General features: G+C 39.2%; 1 protein-coding gene across 4 annotated transcripts in view; it reads left to right on the top strand.

Annotated features, from left to right (window-relative positions):
- Window positions 1-16,111, top strand: part of LOC135493212 (uncharacterized) — a 109,983-nt gene extending 93,872 nt beyond the window's left edge. For 3 of the 4 annotated variants that reach the window (XM_064780305.1, XM_064780303.1, XM_064780304.1), the window contains 9 exons: window positions 1,999-2,090; window positions 2,769-3,018; window positions 3,374-3,400; window positions 4,930-5,131; window positions 5,354-5,418; window positions 5,571-5,678; window positions 7,593-7,769; window positions 7,918-8,145; window positions 8,287-16,111. In XM_064780305.1, coding sequence (XP_064636375.1) covers window positions 1,999-2,090; window positions 2,769-3,018; window positions 3,374-3,400; window positions 4,930-5,131; window positions 5,354-5,418; window positions 5,571-5,678; window positions 7,593-7,769; window positions 7,918-8,145; window positions 8,287-8,534 — 1,397 coding nt within the window. In that variant the 3' untranslated portion in view covers window positions 8,535-16,111. The remainder of the gene's footprint in view (window positions 1-1,998; window positions 2,091-2,768; window positions 3,019-3,373; window positions 3,401-4,929; window positions 5,132-5,353; window positions 5,419-5,570; window positions 5,679-7,592; window positions 7,770-7,917; window positions 8,146-8,286) is intronic. The other variant, XM_064780306.1, reaches the window with a different exon arrangement.
- Window positions 16,112-17,059: the final 948 nt, after the last annotated feature.

The following is a 17,059-nucleotide window of genomic DNA, read 5'->3' as shown; positions in this document are numbered from 1 at the left end:
ACACAGAATTGTGCAGGGAAATGTACACACTGTTGTCTCTTCAACGAGGCAACCAACATGGCGGCTGCTCGGTGAAATCAATGAATTCTTTCAATTTGACCGTCTCCGTCATGTCCTTGTTACATGTGGTAGGCTGACCCAAAAATGCATGAAATGTTGATGAAAACCCTGGTATGATATGCCTATAATATGTTGAATCTTCTTGATACTAAACAACATCCTTTCTTTTGTGTGCAAGTGGCATCAACAATCACACAATCATAGTAGTATTTTACCATCCACTGACCTCAAGACATACTCCAAGGAGCATCGTATTGGAAAAGCCAAACATCCAGACCTGACAAGGGTGCTTCCTTGGTGGATAGCTTATCACCCCCAAGCTCCCGCATATTCTTTTGATAGTATCGTTTCTCCTTGACGAACAGAATGGGATTTTTGTTGCCACTCGCAGGATAGCTGTCACAGGTTGTTTCCTTATTGATGCTTGATTGAAAGTTAAAGATCCCTACGAGTCCCATCAAAAGAACTATATCATTGCTGTTAGATCATCTCGCAGATGACTTGTGGTTGAAGTGCTGGTGATCCACTGGCTTTCCGTCAAGTTCCCGACCACGTTGCCGTCACATTCCCCGACAGAAAATAGGCGTCTGGGGATCAACCGCTTCGTGATACCTTCCCAACACATGCCCGTCACACTGGTATTAAGCCTCCCGACAAGCTCCCGTCAACTTTGTCTACGCGAGTCTTCGCGATGGCGTCTTTGAGGGCAACTTTACTGGAAATGACGGGAAGTGATGGGAACTTGATGGGATCGTGTTGAGAGTTACAGGATCACCTGCCGAGCTCTGCCGGCGATAGGCAGAGTTGGGTTAGTTATATAAGAAATGAAAAGTATCAGAAGGGAAACAACCTACCAGTTCCCAAAGATTCCCGCCCAATGACCACAATAAATGTCGCAGAGCCCAAAGATTCCCTTTCCTGGTGTTGGATCTCTTTCCAAATCACCCAGTGATTTCAGTCTCACTGGTGTCACTTCCACGCAGTTTTCTCGATCACATCGAAATACGGAACTATACATTACCGAAAAATATCATGATGGATTGATTATCGGAATGCATGATCGACAGCTCGTTTTCAATTTCATAATGTTATGACCTTTTAAAAGTCCGAAGCACCACTGGTCAATACGTTTGATATAGAAAAAATTCTCTATTTTTTCAAGAATACAGACCGAAATATATATAATATGATTTGATTTTTTGTTTCCTAACAAAATGAGTGGCTCTATTTTCTTGACTGTTCTCTCTAAATGTATTCAGTTCCCTCCAAAGCCGTACTACTAGTATGTTAATGTGCATTGATTTGCAGTATTATCAATTTACTGATCATAGTATCGAATTCTCTTCTAATCATCTACTACAATGCAGCAGGTCTTACCACTAACGTTTTGAGTTCTAACTAACTATAACACAAACGAAATTCAAACTTATTACATGCATGTGCATTCCATTCCTCGACAATTTTCCTTATTCATCAATACATATCGTGCCATCAGCTTAGCATATCACAGTCAACAAATTTACAAAAACACAACATCAGAACACAGTCAACAAGAAAATAAAATACTCCAACACAATCTGATATCAACTGTTTAGATCCATCGAGTTTTCTAATAAACTTCTGTTAATATACCAGTTTCCATCATTTCGTTAAGGATCTAACGATACATAGTCATTTTCTAAGCATTAAGACACGTTTACTGATCCTTAAATCATATTCTATTGTATTTCAAACCCATACCTCCGGATGAATTCACAGGCAAGCGCGTGCCAAACTTCCCAATAAGAAACTCGAACTAGTTACAATTCCTTTTTGCATCACTATATATATATACTGTAGCCATATTCTCGTCACCTCGAGCGCCATCTCATCGAAGACATACTAACCACGATGGCGCCCAATTACCCCGCCATTCATTTCTTCGCTTGTACCTTTCAGCAACTCGGCTTTTCTGCTATGGTAATTGGGAGGAAAATGGCTTCAAATACGTCATGTTGAACATCCCAGGCGAATTTCCAAAATATTCGATGGTAAGTTGATAAAATACGCTTCCTCGTTGAGGTCTTGATTCCCCTACAGTCATTCGATGTCTGGACGACGACCAAACGTTCTTAACTATCACTGTTTTTACCATTTGAACTGTAGCGTGCTCCAGATAACACACTTAACCTTTGTTCCCTTTTCGTACAGATGCTTGATTCGGTCACAAGTACAGCCAGTTTCTTTCCAAAGCTCAATTTTGACGGTCTCATGAGAGTTCAACATAATACAGTTTTTTTCTTTGACCCATTTATCCCTCTAGCCACGTTGTCAGTAGGGTGGGTCAAGCTTTGGAGTTGTCAAAGCCAGGCAACAGAAAGAAAAATACAAAAAAGTCCAAACACGACTTAGTGAAGTATTGGTGTATTGATCAGACATTCGACCCATGGACTTGGTTAATCCATCATATTCTAGCATGTCGATATTCTGACAAGATAACAAGGGCCAAAGGGACATTGTGCAACCTCTATCATTCATTCTTTCTGACGTAGAATATCCTAGCTAAGCAACATCATATCCACAAATTCATTATCTTTACAGCGTCAGCCTTTCGTTTCTGACGGCTCCAACTCTTGAACTCCAACACCTGGCGCCCAAGCTTCTGATGAAAAACCTGCAGCTGGCGTCTAAATATCATGTCAGTTCTACTTCCCCTTTGCTTTTTTCAGCGTCTACCCCTTATTTTGGGCGGCTCTAACCAAGATGTGTTCCTCTACAAAGGACTGGTCGCACCCACGGCTTCTGACGGAAGGCCCCCAGATGGTGTCAAACACTTCAAGATGAGCATGAAGCGATCTGATTCTGCCCTGTGTACGGATGAGAGTGACAAGTGTCAAGAATTCGCCCGAGCAGGCTATTGTACCAGCCGTCCTCGCTATGAATACGCACAGTATTGCAAGAGATCGTGCAGAATATGTGGTAGGTTTAGTAATTTCAAAGCCTATTTGAACCCCGCTTTTAAGATGATGTCCCTCATTTCGAACTGGCCACCCATTCGAAGAAGCTAAGGTTGTGAACAGGCCCCCGATATGCCATACGGTTGTAGGCCAAGTGGATGCTAGGCTACGTATAGCATCTCAGGCCCATAGCCAGTGGGTTTTTTGCGGAGGGGGCGGAACACCTGTTTTTTACCTTTAAAAGGCATATAACCTGCATGAAAAACACGTTTACCAGTCGGCATGAACCCGTGCCCCCTGCCTAAATGTACCTTCCCCTTCTTACGTCCTTGCATCTACTCATTGCACATTTGCATAACTAATGTTGTCAATTTCAGACAGAAACGGCGCATCTATCTCAGTAGGTAAACCGAGACATTTTTGTAAAGTTTCCCAGATGAGTGCAGATTTGCCAGAAATAACGGCACGTCCTATGCCTTTATGCCTCTTGCTTTACAGAATGCTTTTACTAGAATATTGCGGCAAAGCAATTCCAAAGCAGGTCTGGTTCCTCGGTGCTAAATTACCAACATCCAATTCCAAGCGTGCTTTTTCGTGCACACACACATGTGACTCCCAATCTCCCAAATGCCCCATAACGATATGAAAGGCCGGTTTTAAGTCAACCCGTTTTATCCTAACCTCACCAATGCTTTGGGTGTGGCGGTATATATTTGATGCAAACCCACCCATATAACCTACATGTATTGCATAGTCGAAGTACGTTTTTGCTTTCTTTTTGCGGAAAATAGTTTTTTGCCTTTGATCGCTTGGAGAGTAGAGTTGCTTGCAAAAGTAGTTAAGGTGAATTGGTGAAGTAGTGTAGCATCGGTACAATCATAACTCCTACAGTGAAAACCAGAGTTGGCAGCACACATAAAAGCATACATAGTGTATAGGTGTACAGGAGCTATGAATGAACCACAGCACCTTACTTGCTGGTCAACATAATCGAGTGAAAAGTAGAAAAAGTGCATCGATCGCGATAAATCTCTGAACTATGTCAATGATACAAAAAAACGACAGTTCTCAAGAACCTCGTCAGCGATTCTTTGAAGCATTCCAGGTTCCATGGAAATGTAGCTTTTAATACTATTGGCTTTTATCTTCTACTGCACTTGCATGAACGGCTGTTACACATGTATATGGTGTGTGTATGTCATACCTACAACATGAATGCTCCAAGACAAAAAACAAGTTATAACACATTGAAATTTAACTTCATTGATATTTTGCTATGTTAATTGGTTTTTGAATTTTTTTTCTCTGTATCTGCAATAACAGTTGCATGAGACGTGCAGTTTCAATCTTGTCTTGTTCTAAAATACAAAAACTGACACAAAAACCTTTATCGCATGGCTATATCACGCAAATAGCTTTACGATAAGTCACACGCACGAGATAGACTAGTACAGTCTGTTATAAGAATGTTATAAATTTCGAATGAAAAATACCGGTACTTGAACGTTCTTTCTGTGAAGTGAACACTCCTTCGGGTGTTTAACCGACTAGAACTTCAACATTTTCATGGACAGCCACGAAGTCAAACTTGACAAGTGAGAAAAAATATAAGCTGAGGTTGTGAGTGTCGACCAGTATAACATAACCTATGATAAATGCCATTAGAAAAAACACTTTATAAGTAAACAGCCAAGATTATCCATCTCTACCATTAAAAAGTTTTGCTTCCGTTCATCACTCTACCGACCATTACACTAATAATGATTGTCACATCCCTACTTTAGTCCGATTCCATCTTCGAACGTACCTTATATGAGCCTATACCATTGGCATCAAAGCATGGTCATACTGATAACAGAATTGACTCGGGTAGCTCGCCTTACCTTTAATCTGAACCGATAATTCATTATTTTCATGATCAATTCCATTACAGAGAACGACCCCTCCGGCCAGGCCGAATGCCTCTTCCCCAAGGAATATCAGGGAGGCTGGAAGCTCTACCAGAAAGACAGAGTGGAGGACGTAGCCTTCACAGAGAGGCACGTCTTCTTTACGACACTTGGAAAGTTCGTATGCAAGAGTAAGGACTACGCTGAGGCCAAGTACAAGGTACTTGCCACTTACTTCAATGGATGGTAAGTCTATATATCTGTTTCTTTGTTTACGTCTATATCTCTGCCTGTGGTCATATGTATCTTAAAATCCATCTGACCGGGATAGCAGTTGAAACCGTAGCTAGAGATGGTAAAGCGATGCCTCTTAGATGACCCCGAACAACATGTTGTTGACTTAGATTTTGGCAAAAAACTGCAAAAGTAGAGTTCTTGCTTGTACTGATCAATGCTCTCCCTTTGCAGCCGCCCAAGGTATACGTGCATGGAATTCGCCACTCCTTCAGACAACTTGTTGCAGTACAGACTATGTAAGTACCCGATCTGATATTTTGGAAATACCTCTTCTTTTTTACAGGATTGAAAATTAGTTGTGGTCGCGAATATGCAGAACGGGTCATAACCAATAATTACTGGTCAGGACTACTTTCTTTATAAACGACTATTAACCTCCTTGTTTCAGCTGAGAGTCATAAGATGGACACCCACTTCAAGAAACTCTGTGTGTTTAAGGACGACCCAGAACCACTCGGTGACATGTTCAGAGGAAAACACATGAAAACCTTAGTCAGTGAGTATTGTTCGAGTAATCGTTTTACTGCCGAGTTGGACTTGTTCGTTTTCTTTTTTAACAACTCACACTAAGAAAAAGTGCGTGAAAATCAAGTCCACTCAGTGGTAGTTTTGAAACGTCACCACAAATCAAATGCAACAAGTTTGATTGCTGGCTCGCCAGGGCGTTTTAAATGGGGACGACGGAGGTGGAACCCCAAACCACCCCCAAGATCACACCACCCTCAAGCACAAAGCACACGACGGGTCATACGACAGCAACGGTGGTTTATCTTCTCTGAATCAACGACAATAACCTTCTTTAGCTTTTTCTTAAATTACTAATTAAAGTTAACATACCTATTATGGAATTATTTATCAGAGCACCGCTTACACCAACTTTGACACCCCAGAAGATTTTTAAAATCCTGCACACTTTCATAAAGCTTATCGCACAGTTCTTCAAGATGCCAACAAAACGTTTAAGTAAACCAGTTCATTGAAGTCAAATTTGAATAGTCTGATACACACAAACTATAACTGACTTGTTCTTTCAGTTGCTTTTTCATTCCACCCTGCTAACTCACCGGAGAGCAAGTATCACCTTGTTCCGGGTAAAATTACCTTACATAAATACCTTTGTCATGTCACTTTCAGAGACGTCCTTTTTTATTTGTTCATACTTAGACTGATTCTCTTAATTCCCAAAAAAACATCAAAAGAGAAAAAAACAGATCAAAAATCCAAACTTAGTTTTTGCACGTATTCACACTTTTCCGAAATCATGTTTTTACTGCCTTTCATTGTCAGTTATCCGAAATTTATCTGTTATCCGAAATTATAGCCAAATATGTGATGCTTCACCATTAACTAGTCTTATAGAGGTATTTACGTTGCTTCATTCGTTTCGAAGCGCATTGAATAAAAGGTTGATACCCGTACCACAATTCACTCATTGTCTTATCAATGTAGTCTATGCCCCGGAACCACCTTCAAAGAAATAACTGAATATCTGATATTTACAAAGTTGAACTCCTATCGTCTAGAATATATATATAGAATGTTGTCATAGTTCATAGAACGTTTAAGCAGTACTTTCCATACTAACAGCTGTTAGCTTTTCCAACCCCTCCAACGCTAGCTTCAGCTTTACATAAACTAACAGTACGCAAAGTAACACCGATACCAATGCTCTCTGAAAGTGACTATGGCGTTACAAAATGATTATCAAGTCATCAAGCAAACTTGTCAGACGCTATTTGCTTTGACCCTTTTCCCCAATTTACCCCCTACCTGCATCACTTCCGCTCTCCCTTTTCATCTACACTTTTAAAAAATTAAATAAAAGCATGCTCAAAATCAATTTGGAATTTAAAAGTTTCTAAAGCGTATAGCGATCATGCTCTCAATTGTTACTATCCAGAACAGAAATCAAACAGGAAGAAAGGAAACCAAACTAAACAACTTAAACGACACATACAGTTTTAATTTTATATTCTAACAAGAAACATTACAAAAACACAACGCAAGAGGAAATCCAAAGTGTCGTAGTGACAAATCGAAAACAATTTTGATTTCCTGCTATTGCGTTACCGGTACGTTGTTGAAAACATCGTTACGATGTTGAGAACATCGTTGGGAACATTGTACATGTACGTGTACTTGCACATGCATTGCTGTTTTGAAACTTGCTCCCAGCTGGTAGATGTAACATCGAAGTAGCGTGGGTGCTTTTAATGATCCAGTAGTACTCTTTCAACGACGTTGTAGCAGCATTAGTCCTCTAAGGAGTATGGTCGTAGAAGGCTGTTTAAAAGAAGCAATTCATTTCAGTATATATACTATAGTAAGTGATCGGTAAATATGAAGTCCTTTGTTCCTGCTAACATTATAATCACATTCCTTCTAACAACTTCATTCTGTAATCCCACAGCTCGCAGCAAGATTAAAAACACCAACTGCAACATATACGGCGTCACACCCGTCACGGCGAGCGTCGGCGATACATCATGTAAAGGAAGCATATCTGATTGGGACCCATTTAAATGCAACAAGGGAAGTGAACTCACAGTAACGCTGAACCAGTGCCCAAAACTGAAGCGATCTGAAGGTGAGTAGCCCAAGTGTTTCTTTTTCCATTGTCTTTTCTTCGTGAAAATGGTTCGCATAATTTCTCATGTCAATAATTGTGCATTCTGAAATACGAAAGTCTGCCAGCGAAAACCTAATACTAATCAAATTTGTATTCCCCTTTTCAGAATATACGTGCATTGCTCGAATAAATCCGAAAGGAGACGCAAATTCAGATTCCTACTTATTCACACAATCAAAGAATAATAGTGAAGTGTTTAACTGCTGGATTATCCATAGAAATGGCGATGGCAGCAAGGTCATTTACAAGATGCCCTCGCCGCAGTGTGACCCCGACACATCTAGTTTAGTCACGACGAAAAAACCTCCTGCTGCCACCTATCAGTTATTTGAAGGTAAGGTTAAACGAAATACGAGATCAAAACACGAATGCAAATTTTTCCACATGGCCAAAGGGGGTCTTGTTTGTCTGACTAATTAATTCTGTATTTATTAACGATCATTTATTCCTTACGTGATCTGTTTCTCCTTTCCAGATAAGAGAACTCAAACGTGCTTTGAAAAAACAACCGAAGCAGTAGCAACGACGCCCTCGTCTAAAAACACCAAACCATTTGGTAAGGATGACATGAGCAAGGAGCCCAAGGACCAAAGCAGAACTGGTACTGACGGTAAAAATGACGTGCAAAAACCAGGATCTGTTCGAACTTCTGCGAGTAGTGTACAAGTAAACGTAATCTTAGTAGTATTTTTAGCAATTCTTACAAAAATGGCGGCACATTGATAGTAGTGACACCTATGCATGAGCTCATGGACTATTAATTAACTATCGTTCGGAACAACTGAAAGCCTAGAGAGGGAGCCACATGTTTCCATGACACCATTGCAATGTGACGCGTTGGTACATGTAAGCAGAAGTACGGAGAAGCAAACTGTGGGACCACATTCATGGGTTAAAAGTGGACATCATTTAGAAATTCGGATATCATGATATATGCAGACTTGTTTCCCAGACTTGGTCATGCTTGCAGTCTTAACATTTTCTTGAAAGACTAAGCAAGAAAGTCGCCACTGGCATGCATTCCCAATGCTCAGTAGACTAACGGACGTAAAGCGGTCAGAGAATGAACGGTTATTCAAGGATATATTCGATGAAGCTTGCCGCTTTATTCTCGGTATTGGGTTGGTTGTGCTTCGTGTAGCTTTAAGCTGGCATCACATGGCACATGGACAGGACAAGTGTCTGCAGAGCAGTAGAATACCCGAGTTGGGACGGGTTTCGGTGGTCAGTGAATGAGGAACAAGACTGATGCAGAATGACAAAGGTTCTCGGAACTACAGGATTGCTGCTGAGATCGCGTCCACTGGGATTCAATAAGGATCCTGTGAATTTTGATAAAATACTCAGTCTGAAGTTAGGCCACAGTGCTATTGCTGTCTGTTATGTAAAGGCAAGAATAGACATAGTTCGGCCTAAAGCTTGAAGCACACAGAGGTAAAATGTCGGCGATATCATGTCTCAGAAATGTTATTCTGGGTTGACCATAGGCACCACGATCTTAAGGGATTTTAAAGACCTCTGTGACACAATCTCACGGATGTTTTCTCTGTGTGCTCCGAGCTTAAGTTGTTACGTAGCACAATGTGCGAACATTCTGTTCCAAGTTAATCGTATTAATTGCTAATCAATGCATAAAAACAGCAAAGGTATCTCCAATGACAATTGATATATGTAATGTGTGTCTTATGGTCATGTGATTCATGAATCAATTAACAGTGTCACGTGATTGACCGTGACGTCATGATGACGTCACGCTCGTAAAGTCGGGAAATGGTACCCCAGAAAACTGCCAAGGCAACTCGACTCCGATGTGTGAACCATTTCAGATTGATTTAAACTCCGAAGTGTATAATGTGTACGGAGTAAAGCACACATGTTCACTCTGACTGCACGTGAAATCCAATCATATTAATATGGTGAACATACTTTAAAGGAACAATTTGGGCGTGGGATTTATTTCGTTGGAGGATAATAAGTAATAACCCAAAAGGCCACTAGGCGGTGCTGCTTGTATTATAATTTTAAAATACTCTAGCGAGGCCTTGGCAAAGCTGTAACAAGTGTCTGTGAGTTGGATTTGGAAATAAATTGGCGGCAGGCCTACTGTTTGGCGCAGTTTCATATCTTTTCAGTGTTCCTGTCTACTGGAAACCATCGGGTAGGGAAAATGAAGAATTCTCACGCCCTGCTTGTCCCTTGACATTTCGAAATGTGGTTTGCTAGTCACTCACTGCTGAACTTGAAATGTAGATTTGATGTCGGTGTCAAGTACGTAGAATAGAACTAACTCTCTTGTTTATAAATCTGTGAAAGGCGACTAACAGTTTGCCACATAATCTTTTGTAAACTATGTAATAACTGATCGTTTTTACAATGATTGTAAATCAATAAAAACAATGGAAACAAATTATTAGTTTCTGAAAATGAGTGTCGGATATTTTGGACTTTTGGTTTGGATGATAACGCATTTGGACTTTAGTAGGCCTATTGAGACCTTTTGAAACTAGTAGTCCAGTATTGTCCAGTGTGTTATGTGTACTGAGTTTATATCAATAAGGCTACTATGATGTGCGAATGGCGCTGAATATTACAGAACCCATAAAGCCCTTTTACTGTATTTTCAGAGCACAGATTACGCTTCTGCACAGATCATACTGCTTGGTAAATATTTTCTATGGGTTGTAATGTTCCGAAATGATATTATGTAAAACTGTTTGAGTCTTGACTTTGAAGACGCCTTTACTTTTCAAAACACTGACTATTTTTGAGTTTGTTCTTGTGTCATGATGACAACAAATCGAAATTCGCCGCCACCGAAAATCTTGTGTGTGTACTCTAGATAAGGTAAAGTACAGTTAATAGAGCCCTAGTACAGCCGCAGTACAGCTGTAGCTAAAGGTATACATTAATGCACATATAGGGTACCTTCCCTTATATAAAACACTGACGCACGATAATGCCTTAAATCATCATGGTCTTCAGGCCGAGTTCAATGCACCGTTTATTGTCTTTAAACAAAGCCCGCTCACACCTGATCTAAAGTTCCATTGTTCTTTTGTCTTATCAATGGGTTCAGGGCAAATCTTTATAACGTCGACCCCGACGTGGGCTTTCCATTGTCATAATTTCTTTCTTTAAGCTGCCGTTATAGCCCTATATAGTTAGCCTAGAATTGTGTTGATTACCTCAGAAGTGAAGGAATTCAAATGAGTGTGGGAAGTATTGATATATATATACATTATCATTACCAAAACTATTTGTTTTTTAAATGATATATTCCTAATCGCACTGGCAGTTTCTGTTATTTGGAACTCCGAAAACGGGTGGAGCATTTCGTTGAAATATTTCAGCTATCTTTTATTGCGCTGTCTATTTCTTTTTCTAAACAAAAGTGTGTTGATACTGTGAATCGGTCCGGAGCATGATCCACTTTCGCACTTTCTGTGAAGCGGCGCGTCCATTGGCTATTCCTTGTGGACTTGTGGCATTGCTTGCATTGTCTGTAGCGCATCACAAGAAAACACGGAACTAAGAGAAACTGCTAAAAGAAGAGTCTGTGGGAATACGATGTCGTAAATACAAGTACAATGTACGTCTATATTGCCAATTCAGTTATAGTTCGTATCGGCTCATGATTCGTTTATTTGGTGTTTATACGCAATGGATTTACTGCTGCATTAAAACATGATACGGACATTTTCTATGCAGGCGACGCAAGGAGCCTAGTAAATATTTACACTCCAAAATCTTCTATCAGCAACCACTTAATCGTCGGGTGATTATTCGAAAAAAATATCTCTGCATTTATTTCCGAACTTTAGAATCACAAAATATTTTATTGGCACTACTTCCCGCATCACAAAACACAATGTAGATACACTGACTTAGTCACATTTAAAACTAGTTTCAAAAGCCAATAGACTATGAGGCATACTTAATTTAGAAATACCATAACTAGCTAAAAGAATGTATTTATAAGTAAAAACAAGAAAACATAGTTGTACTAACAGTATCCCTTATTTACGCTCCATTGGTCGATTAGCTAAAATCGGGCAACGAAATGTTGGCTTTGTGATATTCTACTTGACCCAAGACATGTGCACTCGACTGTAGAGAAAGTTTGCATGTCTTGGCATGAAGTTAGGATGGATTGCTTACTGGTGGAGCAAAGAGTACAGCACGTGTTCGTAGATTGTATTTATTCCGTTTTTTATATTTATGTTATATAATCTGTATATTACTGTAATTTGTGTGGAGACCAATCGATGCTACTACGGCTGTGGAATTGGCCAGGACCTGTCGAAACTTTTAAGGCGACAACACCACAACGGCCCCTGACCATATTTACAGCATTCTTTATTTAAACTGCAACACCCCATCTGGGTGTCTCTTCTTCCGGATACGTGATACTTCTGTCTTAAATGACATAACATTTATTAGATAACAATATATTGGGTCGAAAGGCGATAAAATTTTGTCACTTTCAATGAGAATGGAGTTGCTTAATCTTTTACTTTAAATCCGTAAATAAATTGTTTACTTTGGGTTTTGATTTTTAAAACTGACATCTCTGACCGGCTAAACTGTCATTTCATCATCCACTTGCTCGTTGTTTCTGTTCGAATTTGTGTCACTTTTAACTCAGGACTTGCTACATTGTAAAAGGGACAAGCATAGTTCAGCCAATTTTATGAATTATCTGAGATAAGTCTTGATGATACTAAGTTATCAGGAAAAGTACGAATAGCATTTCGTCGTCTTACGTTTTCTCAGCAAAACCATCGTTATCAGTTCGTTTTTTATCAAAAATTGAAATTCAAAATTGGCGGTTTTGGTTGGTCACAAGAGTGGCACTAAAATGAAACCAAATCAAAAGCGCTTTGCTGAAGTTTTCAGTGAAGTAACAGCTCCTCCTAACGGTGTTTTGTAGAAAACGAATATCGAAATATCGATTTCTACTCCGAATATATCGCGTGATAAAATTAGTGTTTAACAGATATTGCTAATGAAGATTAGCATTTTATTTCAACTCAAGCCGTTACACATATACAATCATGCAACCAGAACGAGGCTTATGCATTTACATTCAAAACAACCAAAAGCGCCTAAAGTTGTGCATAAATTTTATACTTCCAGCTGATACAAATTAAAACGTGGCGGTCTTATTGAATGGTATGTGTGGGTTTATTTTCGTGGCTTTTTTTAGTGATTTTACATTGAGATATCCTTCCTGGGCGCCTGGGATATACAGTATCATTAGTTCAATCGTACGTTTTTTTGCGTTGATGAAGCCGTGATTTTCTATTGATATACAGGAGGCATCAAGAACAATGCTGCAACATAGGTGTCTTTGTACACTCATATATCAATCACCACACCTTCGCGTAAATGTTCCTCAAAATGTTCTTCACTTTGATCTATTCCAAGGTTGAAGTAGTTAGCATTTTCTGATGCATCCTGTATGTCATAATTACATTATATGGTATTTACTGTGTATAATGAGTATATGAATTTTCTTTTATCGTAACCGTTTGAAATGCTGCTTTTGCCGCAATTGAATCAGACTTGCCACAATTTACCCTAAGTCACTTTTCTGCCACTAAATGATACACAGTAAGAGGTATGACGATATTACCAATTGAAGATACTCCAAATATGAAAATTGTCTTTTTAGTCCATCTGACTTCGAACTTCGAACATATTGGTATTGTTTCGACACTGTTCCGCAGCAATTACATGTAACGTCTGTTTTCCATGCCGATTTACAATGAATCGTCTTTACGTGTCAGTTCAAAACTCTAGTACTAGGGGGAGTTTTGGACGGTCACATTCTATTGCCACACGGTTACATTTGCCGATTATTGGACACCAGTTACCCGGCTGGCTGCCTGCTGATTGGTTCTTGAATTTATAGGCGCTAAATAAGCACGGTAACCTGGTCCCCAAGGCTCAATAGCGTCTTCTTCCCCCAATACTTTACTCAAAAAATCTATTCAGTCTTTTATAGAACTTTGGGGACACGGTTTGGAATTGTGTTGAGTGTTACAATAATTATGGCCAAAATTATGTAAATATTCATCTTAGTCGGACTCGTACATGAATGTTATATATTTCTCCTACTCAAATGTTAAATCAGACAGTTGCAACTTTTTTAAGTGATTCCGTTTCTCAGTGTCTCTCCTTATTGTTTGGAAACACCGAAACGTAGATTGGCACGTTTTTCTGCCATTTCCTCCTTTGGAAAGTCACGGTCTCTCTAGTTTTCTATTGTACTGAAACACTGAAATATAGGGACAACTAAAGATGTTACACTGATGAGTTCATTTGAGTAGTCCCGAAGAAGACATCGACACCTTCTCAACGTTTGGAAAATGAACATACATTTCTTCTACCTATCAATTTTGTGTACATTGTAGTGTAACTTACCTTTGTACATGCTCACATGTAGTTCGTAAATAAGTTTTATATATGTGGATACATCCTCTCATAGTAAGCCTTTGGATTCTAAGAACGATACAAATGCCTGCTGTTGGAGGTTGATAAAGTAGGTTTCAAACTAAGTACTACGCCGCCAAATCATAGCTCTTATGATATCCATTTTTCGTCATTAGGAATGGAGAGGTTTACCTTCCTAATATCTACTCCAAACTATGTTGACGTTCGTTTGCGCTGAGAACCGGTATTCTTCTTCACTGACTATGATTTTATTGTCATTTTGTATACAAAAGATCGAAAGAACCGCCCTATGGTTCGTAACGTAATACGTTACTAAACCTCTGTATTGTCGGAGAAAGATCAACTTTTTATATGATATCCACCGATTTCCGATAGCTCTAAAATTAGGCAATTTGATCGGACAATATCACCGGAGATGCAAATTTCGGCAATTTGGTTAGCAAATTCACCGGAAGTAGCCTCAAAATTCTGCTCTTTGAAATCCATGAATGGATGACTTGAGGACAGATCTATAGCAATGCCAGTTTCAATAACATGGATAAAGACTAGATACCTATACAGAATTTGCTTCCCAATCTTATCATTATATATTGTATCCGTCTGTAAAACTGTATAAATCGATTCCTTTGCAGGGTAATCAGCCGCATACAAGTTATATATGTGTGATATTTCATGTTCATTGTCACCAATTCGAAATATTATATTCTTTAGAAGTCATTTCGAACAACTGATAGACAGCACCACAGCCTCTTTGTTGATAACATTCAACCACTTAGTTCGAGATTTTGTCCGATGAATTTGCAGGCGAAATTTGTACAATAGCCCATGATTTTATATGGAAGTTGAAGTCCATAACAGCATCAAATAATCTACGGTTTTGTACAGAGATAACTTTGGCCATTTTGGTCAACTGTAAATAACTAAAATGTCTTCTGTTCTTATGTATTGAATATGACATACACTTACATGTACATGTACATCTAGCTTAATACTTCGTTTGCTTGGGGTGTACATTCAGAGAGGAGGTAACGTGATGATATCATCATTCTTTTTGAGTTCATACCATATAATAATGCCAATAGTATTTACATGCATCGTAGTTCCTCGGCTCTGATGTCGTCACGGTCCACTCTCCTGGGATGTAACAATTTGTGTTGGAATAATGCCGTGCTCCAGTTGAACGAGGTTGGATGGGAAATGCTTCGGGGGAAAGGCTCGGTATGTCCCAGCATGAAATGTGAAAGATTCATTATATATTCCTGCACATATTATAACGTCACACAATGTAAACTAAAGACTGCAAATCAAATGTGCGCATGCAGTTATGTAATTGTTCAGTAATGTTAGATCCCTCCGAGGTCTATATAATGTATTATTTGGTGAAAAAAAAAAGATTCGCATTTGATATTGGGTGGGACGTTTCAAGTAGCAGAAAACATTACACTCTGAAGAGTAAGGGGTTCGGAGCGTTTAAAAGCCTGTTAGGGTTTTTCAGCCAACGCAGACATATGTATGCATCCCAAAGTATCTTTCAGGAAAATGGAAAACCATTAAAAGTTTCTGACCTAGTGAAAACCCTCGAAGGGCTTTTGATTTCCCTGAGAAACATATATTTCTGGTAGAAAAACCTGGGTAAAGTGATCGTCCATCCGATGAAGGCAAACAAGAAAAATTGATTGTGTGAGAATGGATAAACTTCTGAAAATAATAGCGAAATATTGATAGGTTTACTTAAAATGTACTATGGGGGCTGTCGATATACTCATTCAAAACGCATACAATCATAGGATGTATGATATGTCGCATATTTTATAAAAGAACGAAATAAAAGAAACTTTGTTGAATATCGTAGTTGCTTTCATTGTTGTTCTTGGGGAAAGCGGGGAGTCGATCTGCGATGCAAGGCACCTCAATCAGTCAAGGGCTTGTTGGTTCCTATAGTCATGCACCTTGATCTGTTAATGGGTTCTTAACCTCGATAACCATGCTCCTTGATCTGTCGATGGGTTGTTGGTATCTTTACCCATGCACTTTGATCTGTCAATATAATCTTGGCTTCTGTAAAAATGCACCTTGATCTGTCTATGGGTTCTTGGCATCGACAGCAATGGACGTGCTTTCTCCGCTTGATATAACGAATCTAAAGAATACGTCAATGCTGAAGAAACGTAAGGAGAAAGTCCCATGTTACCGTAGGCACCCATCTCCATCCCAGGCAGGCCCGGAATCACGGAATAGGAAAAGCGTCGAGAGTAACTTGCATGTTTTCAAACAGGGAAGGTAATTGATCGGATAATCGTTAAAACCTTTTAATTTGCACTTGCCCTTAATATTAATAACCAAAACTTTAAACCACGTAACGGAATAAAGCAAAATTCCAAAACAAAAACAAGATTTTGCAAAAACCTTTTAACAGTTCAAAGGAACTTTTATATATAGATTTTATTCGTAACAAGTAGTTGCAGACAGTGTAGTAATCGTGTGCCGATATATGCATGTGCATGAGCATGTGTACATGGGGTATTTAAATTATTTTGATATCTTGGCAAGGTGGTTTTGCAATATTACACGCTTTTCCAGTTTAATTGGCTAGTGAAAGTTAACGCTGAAGGCCAATTGATCATGTTTTTATCCGGTGTTAAAAATTTTAAGTTGAGGTCTGGCCTTATTGTCAGTTACGACTCTCTAACGTGTTAGCTGTGGCGAGAGAGCTCAGCCGAAGAAAACAGTCAGTGATGAAAAAGTGATGGTAAGGTCATTAAATGCTGATATTTCGTAGTAAGTGTTCTTCC

Source organism: Lineus longissimus, chromosome 9 (genome assembly GCF_910592395.1).
Source record: "Lineus longissimus chromosome 9, tnLinLong1.2, whole genome shotgun sequence".
In the NCBI taxonomy this organism is placed as follows: Eukaryota; Metazoa; Nemertea; class Pilidiophora; order Heteronemertea; family Lineidae; genus Lineus; species Lineus longissimus.
The sequence above is the reverse complement of the archived record's forward strand: the minus strand, read 5'-3'. Positions and strand labels throughout refer to the sequence as shown.